Here is an 11694-nt window from a genome sequence, read left to right on the forward strand (position 1 = left end):
ACAGTAATAAAGACGCGGAATCAATTATTTCAGTTGTTCCAAATGACGTATATAGGTCGAAATAAAGGGCGGAAATATTTTTCTCTGCCTAGAGGCGCCAAGTAACTAGATTCGTCCCTGGAATTCATACGTCATGTTTTATTTCATAATGTATCTAATTTCTCTTTAATTAGTCATCTCATTATGTTACTGATAAGATTCAGTGATGATAGATACCATAACTATTTTATTCAGTGATTTGTGAGTTTTAATAAATAACAAATTGGTTATTGTGTTTTAACTAGAGAGAAATGTGGCTTGCCACAAGAGGTCAGTGCTATAAATTCATATTGTAAAACTCGCCTATAACTTAAAGCGCAAAGACGAGCGTCCATCGACTACAATGCATTGTATAAGCATTGTTAATTGTTGTCGTTGCTGGGAAATGGATGCCACATTTGCGATGTTACATTTCGGAAGTCTACTTGATTAGAAGTGAAAAGGATGCGCTTGGAAGTAAGTCGAAGTATAGCTTTTTATTTATTTATAGCCTCTTTAAAATGTAGATGATAATCATCTTCTTCATTCTGTAGGTCTAAGCCCTTTCAGTCTAGCCTCAGCTTTTCCCGGTCTTAAGCAATTGCTACCACTGAGCTTTTTATTTTTTACGAGTTTTTTTTTTCTTTATGAGTTCGATACATGTTTTCTCAAACCCTCGGTAAACAATTCAACAAAAGCGAATGCTTCAATTTTCTCTCTCCTCGTCATCCGTTTCCTCTCATTTTTTAACCATCTTGCTATCACTGAGATTGGATCCTGAGGGCGCCCTTGCTGATACATAATCAATCCATATACGAGTATGCCTGGATCTGCCTCTCCTCCTACCACTTTCTAATTTTCCTTCCATAATAATTTTAACAATTTTTTCTACATTCTTTGTACATGATCAATCCATTTTAACCTTCCTAATCTTATAAATGCTACAATATCTGGTACATTCCTAATTATTCCTGGAACAGATGCATTATAGGGGCCACTCATCACGCATTATACGCAAAAAAATAAGGTCAGCGGAAGTAATGTTTCGATTAGCGTTTCTAGTATTCGATATTCGATAAGCATTAAATGCTACCAAATTAAAAAAAAATAAATAAAAATAATTTAAAAAGTTTGTTACTACCGATGTGATTTTAGTCAGTTTGTGTTATATTTTTGGCCCAGACTATTACTGCCGTTATTTCCATTTTGAAGTAGGCTACAAGCCAACAATATAAAACTGACTGTTAATTTAGAAGTTGGCAACATATTTTATGTCGATTATAATCAACGAGCTAGATACAATACATATCGATAGTAACATTCATACTATTTTATTCAACCAATAAGGATATTGGCCCCTATAATGCACCTGTTCGTTATTCCTCATTTCATTATTTGTTTTGGTTCTCCAGGAATCCTTTTCGTATATTGGTCCATACATTCTTCTAAATATGGCAACATATTTTATGTCGATTATAATATAACAACAATACATATCGATAGTAACATTCATACTATTCTATTCAACTAATAAGGATATTGGCCCCTATAATGCATCTGTTCGTTATTCCTCATTTCATTATTTGTTTTGGCTCTCAGGGAATCATTTTCGTATATTGGTCCATACATTCTTCTAAATATTTTACTCTCGTAAATCGTAAGTAGTTTTTCTGCAGAGTAACGGCTAGTTGTAAATCTAAGGTGATTCATAAACACTGATGATTTAAACATAACACTTGTTTCCTATACATTTTATAAATTACACATTAAAATATGAAGACAGAAAACACTGAATTATTAAAAAAAAACACTGCACAATTTTTATTTTTTATTTTCAATATAATTAAAATAAAAATTCAGATTTGTGACAATTATAGTTTACAAACTGTTTACTTCACTTTCACAAACATGAGTTCTTGAATGAATATTCTCTTCAGAATACTAACAAAAAAACAAACAACTTATGCGCAAATGAAGGCATAAAATAAATGGAATAAAATAAAACATTGGATTGAGATTGTCAGAAAAACTGTTCTTACACCAGTTATGTGACATGGAACTAAGCAGGACTCCAAATTCGTTTTAAGGGTTCAAATGTGGTGACAGAGGATGCAAATACCCCGGTATTGTATTGGGATGATGTTGACCATGGGATTGTTTGGAATTATAAAAACTTCTTATTGAGAAAAAATGTTGAGGTTATGTTGATGTGGGGCACTGCGATGTTTTTTATTTACGTGTTTCCTGTAGCTTTCAGTTACACACATTTGAACTTTAGACCGCAATTCTAGTTTTTCCAAAGGATCAAGTTCTTCAATATATGGTAAAAGACTCATGAGGAAGTGATAATCGGCTCCAGTCTCCTGTTTATCTCGTTGAATTGACAAAGTGGGCTCAGTCCTTCTCTCCTCTAACTGGAGGTACTCATTTTCCGTTGTGTCACATGTGTCCTTCCTCTTCGTTCCACGAGAAGAAGAGTTCTCAAGTGAATCGCAATGTTGCAGCTCCTCAAAGAACTCCTTTGTATCGTTATCATTATTAAACTCAATGTCACTTTCTTCACGTAGCATATCTTTATCTTCATTGCTTGTTAGATTTCCGTTTGTCTGACTATGCTGAAGCACATCTTTGATAAACAACATGAACTCATAGTGTTTCCATTTTGGTTTATCTCTGTCTGGAAAACTTTCTCCTGTGCCCGATGGTACTTGTGGGGGTTTTGTCAGCAACTTCCTAAACGTATCTTTCAAGTTCTTCCATTTAGTTTTTGCCTCGTCTCCTGAAACACAAAGTAATGCTTTAAACTTAATAAAATCGTATCTCAACGACAGAATTCAAATAACGGAAATTAGCAATTATTCAAGTGAACCTTCAATTATTAATATAGATGTTCCCCAAGGTACAGTTCTAGGCCCTATTTTATTTTTAATGACTTATTAACAATTGACTTACAACAATACAAGGTGTTCATTATTCTTATGCAGATGACACAGTTTCACTTTTTGATGGAAAAACCTGGTATGTTGCATGTAATAATTCAAATAATGGACTTAAATTAATAAAAAAATGGTTTGACATAAATTCTCTTTCTATCAACGAAAATAAAACCATAATTATTCCATTCTCATTGTCTGAAAAATGTAACAAACCTCCTACATCTATATTAAGTATTAAATTACATAACTCTAATTGAGGGGCTTAGAACAAAAAGCAGGTAAGTGACATTATTTAAAAAAAATTGGTAAGTGCGTGTTGTGATAGCCCAAAAGGATGTTTCTTTGGGATAAAATCAGGTAAGTGATCACACTGTGCAGTAGTGCTATATGGACACCATTTCACCGAAACTAGTGTATAATATTCCATTGCATGTAGAACTTTAACTGTAATTTCCTCAAAACTAGGTTTCCGTCACTTACCTGCTTTTTGTTCTAAGTCTCTCAATTGTTGCTTTATACAATGTAAATGTCCGATTATTAAGGAGTCCTCTGAAGTTTATTTAGGCATAATTTTCGACAGTCATCTAAAATGGAACTAACACATTGATTACCTTTGTAATAAATTACGTAACATAATATATTATTTTGTTTTATTGAGGAATTACTTGTCAATAAGTTTATTACGCACAATATACTTAACTTTATTTCAATCGGTAATAAAATTATGTACCGTATGGAATTATAGGATGGGGTAGCTTATTTAAATCCAATTTTAATCCACTTTATTTATTACAGAAGAAAATTATTAAACTATGTTCATAAACCTATTGATTTTCCACTTCAAAAACTGTTTTTAGACATTAATGTTTTTAAAATAAGACAAATTTATTATAGTGTATTAATAAAATTCATACATAAAAATCGAAAAAAATTTGAATTATATTCTCATTGTTATGAAACAAAAGGTATGAATTCTTTAAGATTGTTTGAATTAAACACTGCTACAGTATTTAATCATAGTAATAATTTAGGCCCAAGAATATATAACAAATTTATATTGAAATATCCTAATCTTATCAATTCTAATAGTTCTAGTATTAAATTTAAAAAGTTGTGTATGGATTTTATAAAAATTGAAAAAGTGTAAATTTAAATTTATATATTCTTATTGAATAATAGACATAAGACAAATTGTATTATATACTTCTTAATTTGAATTCAGGAATCCGCCCCTGAGCACGAGGTCTACTCTTTCAGGGGCGAGCTAAAGTTTTTGTGTTTATATTATATTTTATGTTACAATTATTAGGAAATAAATAAATAAATAAATAAATAAATAAATAAATAAATAAATAAATAAATAAATAAATAAATAAATAAATAAATAAATAAATAAATAAATAAATAAATAAGCCAACAAAGCTCTACTTATTAAACAAATTTAAACTTTTCTCTCTTATTTACATGTTTATTCATTGTACTTTACATGTATTTTGTTTCTTGTTTAAAAGGTTCCTGGACGGGAGCATCATTCAGAAACCTCGTATTTGAATTCAGATTGGGACAAGTGCTAGCTATTAAATAAAAATAACTACTTCTAGTAAGAAACTGCTAGCTACAGTTTAATTTTGAAAGAGGGGAAAAATTAATACAATCATGTGCAACTTCGACAGCAAGCTATGTTAGCTTAGATTATATTCAGTACTTATAGGAGTCTCCGAAGTTTACGCCTGCAGTAAACTCTCGATTAATTGGGATGTTTATTATCCGGACGATCCATAGTGAAATCCATTTCGTGAACAATGTTTTTAACGTGTTGTAGAATAATTATTAAAACCATGTTTTTACTTCAAATTTTCAAAACCATCCTAGTTAGTATTCAAAACTGCATGTCCTTAACCTACGAAACACACGAATAATCGTGATACTACTACGATCATATTATATCATCTTATCAAACATTGCATTTGATCTTTCTGCAACTAGAAAAAAATACGAGGAATTCAATCTCGATAGTCCCTTCCCTATAAAAAGAAAAACACATTGGTGGCTGCATATCCTGTTTTTAGCGTATGGTACTTACAATACTAATGATTAAAGAGGTAAAAGTTTCTATTTTTATTTATTTATTTTATTCGTACACCTCGTTCTCAAAGTTCTCGTTTAAGTTCATGAACATTCAATTTACTCGTATCTATATTCTGCATACTGCAGATTTCCTCATCCATCTCTTAAGGGGAATCGCTCAGTATTATAAAAGTTTACGCTATTATTTATGGTAAATTAAATTAAATTAAATTTTGAAGTAAGAAAATACTGAATTATATTAAGGCTATACAAAATAATTATAAATATAATTTTGACGCGCACAGAAAACCAACAAGCGGGAGAACGTAATCAATTGTAGCATATGACATAATATAGCCCTACAACATGTTGATGTTGTTGATGTTTATTGACTTTACTGGCTTTGAGCCAGAGGCCGTTTTAGGGTCTTATACGCGCAGGACGCCCTCTCCAGCCATTGTACATAAATAACAATAAATATATATTTACATACTGTGTATGACACTATTTCTGGCATAAGTGCCAGTAGGTGTGTGAGTGCGGTGATTGTTTTTTATTTATTTATTTATTTTATTTTATTTTTTATTATATTTATTTTTTTTGTTTTAATTATTTTGGTGTAGGCCTAATTTGTTAATTTGCGATGCTTAAGGAATGGTGAACGGGACAAGAGTTCGGGGTAAAAGATATCAGTTGATAGACAGCATTAAGGTATTATTTGGGGAGATTAAGAGGAAAGCAAGAAATTGGGAAGAATGGGAAATGCTGGGTTTGCAGTTAAAGACCTGCTCTTGGGCAGAACACTGTACATACATGCATACATATATATATATAATTTATTTATTTTTTTGAGATTTTAAAGTTTCCCCTTCCGGTGGCAGAAGCATCTGAATGGTTATGGAGACTTTCATGGCGTAGTGTTATTTTATTGATCTGCCTCTCTGTTGCTGTCGTGTGTCCTCTCAGACAGTATTCAAATTTCCAACACGTGTTTGCGGTTTTGTTTGTGTTTTAGTTTGATGGTTGGGGCTGGTGGTAATTGTAGAGGAGTTTCTCCAGTGTTGTTCTGTTGTTTGTGTTCGGGGGATTTGCGAAGATGTGTTGTGTATATACGCGATTTACTGCCGAATGTGTGTATTTCCTGTTTATGTTGTTTAGGTGTGTGAAGAGTGGCTTCGTTTTTGTCGTAGTGTAAACTGTGTTGTTTCTGGTGCGTCTGTGCAGATTTGGCGGAGAATTCTTCTTTCGCGGGCTTCAAATTTCGATTGGGTCGTTGGAGGGGCTTGTGTGAGGAAAATGGAGGGATGTATGCATAGGGATCTAACCAATGCTTTGTATAGGTGGAGGAGTGTTTCGGTTATACAGCCGAGTCGATTGATGCCACTTAGGTAGCTTATTGCTCTGGTGGCTGCGTTATATTTCCTCCAGGTTTCTTTAGCTACTTCGGTCCAGGAGAGTTTGGAGGTCATGTTGCGCCACATTGGAACGCTCCTGCCATCTAACGGTAAAACTTCGCATAAGATATCCCTATTAAGATCATAGTTACTATTTTGTAATTCTATGGTTTATATGATCTGCAGTTACACGCAGGTCTGTTTTTTTTCCTTAGTGATAAAGCGAAATGAGACAGAGCTAAGCCCCAAGAAGTATATAATGATTTTATGATATATGTAAATGATTTATGGCAGCAAATTTGTCTTGAATTTTCGCGACACGGGTTGTTTCTGCGAAAAATATTCATTTCTGCGATAGAAACGAAAATGGGCATTTTTTTAAATTATATAGTTATATATATATATATATATATATATATATATATATATAATTTGAACTGATAATGGAAATTACGGGACAACGGCTGAACGGATTTTAATAAATGACCGCTCATTTTGAAGCTTGGAACCCAAAGTTAAAAAAAAAATAGCAGTTTACAGTGAAATATCAGTTTTCCTACATAATTTACCTATTTTCCAAAATCCATGTTTCGTCAGTTTTGAGAACTAATTGCATTTCAAAATAAAACAAAACACACACTACAATAAACAATAGGCTATTACACGAAGGCCATGGCCTGCAGGATTGCTGACATATTTAGAGTTCAAATTCAATTGGTTATGAAATGCTTCAAGACTTACTAAAAATTATTTACAGGTCTGATTCTGCGGCGTGTAATTTTCTGAGTACAGCTGGTATTGGATATTAAAATCTACAAAACTAGAGGTGGTTTGATGACATTATTTCCATTAAAAATGAAATATTATTATAGTTAATGCCATGATGTGACTATTTTTCAATAATTATACATATTAATGCTATATTGATGATATGAAAGTCAAACGTTTTGGGGTTATATAAGTAGATGTAGAGAATATCTTAAATTAGATGTTCATTTCTATAATTTACTGAGTGGCTGCTATATATAACTACAAAACTTGCGTAAGATAATAATATTGTTATTAAAAATAAAATATTTTTATAGTTATTAATCAAGTGGGGTTGGGTCTTTTTCATATACTAAATGGCGGTGTGGTGTAGATACTTACATGCGTCATTCTCTTCAGTAGACTATTGGCTCGAGAGAGCGCAAAAATTACAGTTCCAACCAAAAGGTTTTTACTCCCTACATTTCAAGCTCTACATGCAGCAGCTGTACCAAGATGCTATGTCTATTGTTCGGAAGCATAGCAAAATTGATTTTTTTTTTTTAACTTTCACCTACAACCCAGAATGACCTGAAATAGCTATTGCTTTACTCCCACATGAAAAATCCACTGATCGTCCTGACATTGTTACTTGAGTTTTCGCGTTGAAACTAAAAAACTGAAGGTTCAAGAAAAAGTATTTGGCAGAAAAACCCATTCAGAGGGAGTATGGTTCATTATTATGGAAGCAAATAACTTTCAAAATGTCTGGTATTCTTCATTGAAAATAAATCTGAACAATTTTTACTTGAACTTCTTATGGACTTTGTTTGCAGCATTTGCTGCACAAGCCACTAGTATAGTATATTAGTCTGTAAGTGTAATAATTATGTAGCTAATCGGTTACGTATGCAATGGAGCGGGAAAGGAACTGGCCACCCTGCCCCATTATATTCTCATATGTGGTGCCATGTTGATATGAAGATGTTAGTTACAAAATAATAAGAACACAAATTATTACTTATGAATTCTATTATTGTCTTTAATGGTTTATGGTTACAGGATTATTGATGACTGGGATTTTGTATAACATTGAGTTAAAAACAATAAGGGTGATTTACAAAGAGTGCTATTATTATTATTATTATTATTATTATTATTATTATTATTATTATTATTATTATTATTGTGATTGTGTGTATTTCCGGTATTCTGTTCCCCAAAAAGTATTCATTTATGCTTCATACGTCCGTACAGAATTTGTGAGTGCCGTAAGGAGATTATTTCAAGAGCGATTTCCTGATGTTCAAGGTCCAGGTCGAACTACGATTCATAGATTAGTAAATAAATTACGTGAAACAGAAAGTCTTCTTGGTAAGAACCGCGTTAGCCAATGATATTTCTTATATCATGAAAATTGAAATTTCCTATTTTGTCGTCCTCCATCCACCATTTATTTTAATATGTAAATATAATGTCGATCTTCTATCTTTGTAAGCAGTTTTGTTTCATACGCTCAACTTGAAAACGGTTTATTTTTTTTTTAATTCTGCAAATACTGACCTCAATGTTCTCTCAGTATGAGCAATTTTACACAAAATTACTATGTAAAATACACCACGTGCATTTTTTATTAAACTAACACTCAACAATGCAGCGCAGTCACAGAAAACCAACATAGCGCGGCGTATTATATTGCGGTTGAGGCTAGCCCCACATCCTGCTACTGAGTCGTAGCTAATCAATACGCTCTCCTCCCCTGCCTCCCTCAAACTTGCGAGTGCCGCTGCCTGTGAGCGAGGCCATCGCGCCTCTACAAAGCCTTCGCAGTATAAAGATTATTAACAGTGAATTTAATACATATGGAAGGATCGGAGTGAAACCAAGTGTTGCGATACATCGTTTTTACGAACGTATACTGTTAAGGTAAGCGTTTACTACATCGTATCGCACTCCTCGTACGAATCGCACGCAACGGATATTTTAGGTGCAGTGCGTTCACTGTAATGGATCTACCTCATCGCCTCATCGGATTACCTATCAGCTGTTTAAAACATGACGTCGTACGATATTGACATTGCTGAAAAGAGAGGAGTTTGAGGTTAGGGGTATTATTTATGAGTGTTAGCGAATAAGAATTTGTAATTCCTTCATGCGTCTTAATTGAAGAGGAAGAAACGAAAGAAATATTGTTACATAATATATATGTAAGAAACGACTTAATTACTATAATAGAAACGTGTCAAATTATATACCTAATTCTTTGCAATTTTCTACAAGCGAAATAAGTTTTCCGTCTGCCATTTTGGCGCGACACTGAACGTGACACAACATAATAGTAACAGCTGACCAATTAAAATTGATTTATTAAAGAAGGCCATGATCGCACGCATCGGAAAAGTTGCTCATCCGAGAAACGTGGACGGATTTGCCGAGACCCGTGCATTCGATATGACCATACGATGTAGTGAACGTGGTTACGTAACAATTACAGCGAAGATTGTCTTTTTCCGATTCGTCCGACGAGTGCGATACGATGTAGTGAACGCTTACCTTTACTAGATACAACTCAAATTTTTTTTGGGTTGACTAAGCCTCAAAAGTCTCTTAATAGCTTCGCCACTGGTAATTTAAAACATTCTCTTTCAGTTACGGACAACCCAGGTATCATTGTAATGGGCCTACTTTTACAAAACTGTTGTAAATGTATGGTTATAGCCACCGGCGTGGCTCAGTCGGTTAAGGCGCTTGCCTGCCGGTCTGAAGTTGCGTTCGGGCGCGGGTTCGATCCCCGCTTGGGCTGATTACCTGGTTGGGTTTTTTACGAGGTTTTCCCCAACCGTAATGTGATCCATGGCGAATCCTCGGCCTCATCTCGCCAAATATCATCTCGCTATCACCAATCTCATCGACGCTAAATAACCTAGTAGTTGATACAGCGTCGTTAAATAACCAATTGAAAAAAAAATGAATGGTTATATATAAAATTTACACGAATTGCATGAAAGTTAATTGTACTCAACATCAAATTACCAGTACTCAATGTATAAATAACATGTTATAATTGTAGCAAAATGTAATCTGAGATGAAAATCATAATACAAGAGATTTTACTTTACCTGAAACATTTACTTGTGAACCAACTTCGCTCCATTCTCTCCTAGTCACAGCGATGTTTTTAAAGTTTTTGTCGTTGTCATTCCATAAAGAAGGTCTGGCCTGCACTTCTGAGATCAATATTTCAGTTTGATAATCAGTTAATTTCCTTTTATCTGCACGCTTTCGAACTACATTCATGGCGTCCCCTGCATTAGCTTCCCCTTGGCTTGTGGTACGTTCGTCTGCTTCTGACTGTCGCGAATGCCACTGAGTACTGACGCTTGAGCGGTAAGGGGAGAGCGGTTTCTTAGCGGCACCGCCCAATCGCTCAAGTCTACCATAGCGTCATAGCCACATACACAAATAAACATATGGAACCATGTGACGCAGAGTCCGTGATGTGACGCTCATTGCCCTGCCACCTGTCGGCCACCGCTTGTATCGTAACCGACCGGTGGCTATATTCAACGTAGTTAACAGAGCGCTCACAAGATGGCTGGTGCTGTACACATTGCGCGTACTGAATTACTGACAGCTGTACTCTGATTTTCAGGAAGATGATATGTGCAACATGAATACGACTGTTTCAACCATGAAATGTCAGTCAGATCGTCTCCTACAGCTGACTTTTATGTTACACCGAAAGTAATAGAATAAAAATGTGCACTGATTTATACATTTATATGATTATGTCTCGTGACGAGAATATTGTACGAAATGGAAATAGGTATACAAATTGGAAATTTATCCTTTGAAGAGTTGGAAAAATTCAAATACCTGGGAGCAACAGTAACAAATATAAATGACACACGGGAGGAAATTAAACGCAGAATAAATATAGGAAATGCCTGTTATTATTCGGTTGAAAACCTTTATCATCCAGTCTGCTGTCAAAAAATATGAAAGTTAGAATTTATAAAACAGTTATATTACCGGTTGTTCTTTATGGTTGTGAAACTTAGACTCTCACTTTGAGAGGGGAACTTAGGTTAAGGGTGTTTGAGAATAAGGTGCTTAGGAAAATATTTGGGGCTAAAAGGGGTGGAGTTACAGGAGAATGGAGAAAGTTACACAACACAGAACTGTATTCTTCACCTGCCATAATTAGGAACATTAAATCCAGACGTTTGAGATGGGCAGGACATGTAGCACGTATGGGAGAATCCAGAAATGCATATAGATTGTTAGTTGGGTAGCCTGAGGAAAAAAAGACCTTTGGGGAGGCCGAGACGTAGATGGGAAGATAATATTAAAATGGATTTGAGGGAGGTGGGATATGATGATAGAGACTGGATTGATCTTGCTCAGGATAGGGACCAATGGCAGGCTTATGTGAAGGCGGCAATGAACCTTCGGGTTTCTTAAAAGTAAGTAAGTAAGTAAGTAAGTAAGTAAGTAAGTAAGTAAGTAAGCAAGCAAGTAATGATTTATAC

General features: G+C 34.2%; 1 protein-coding gene across 1 annotated transcript; it reads right to left on the reverse strand.

Annotated features, from left to right (window-relative positions):
- Window positions 1-1952: 1952 nt before the first annotated feature.
- On the reverse strand, window positions 1953-10630 carry LOC138704275 (uncharacterized). Its single transcript, XM_069832144.1, has 2 exons — window positions 10282-10630; window positions 1953-2797 (listed from the first exon to the last, which is right to left on the reverse strand). Exons 1-2 carry the CDS (start codon window positions 10457-10459, stop codon window positions 2196-2198), a joined length of 780 nt encoding a protein of 259 aa, XP_069688245.1. The 5' UTR covers window positions 10460-10630; the 3' UTR covers window positions 1953-2195.
- Between the last annotated feature and the right edge of the window lie 1064 nt (window positions 10631-11694).

This window comes from Periplaneta americana, chromosome 8 (assembly GCF_040183065.1).
Source record: "Periplaneta americana isolate PAMFEO1 chromosome 8, P.americana_PAMFEO1_priV1, whole genome shotgun sequence".
NCBI classification, from domain to species: domain Eukaryota; kingdom Metazoa; phylum Arthropoda; class Insecta; order Blattodea; family Blattidae; genus Periplaneta; species Periplaneta americana.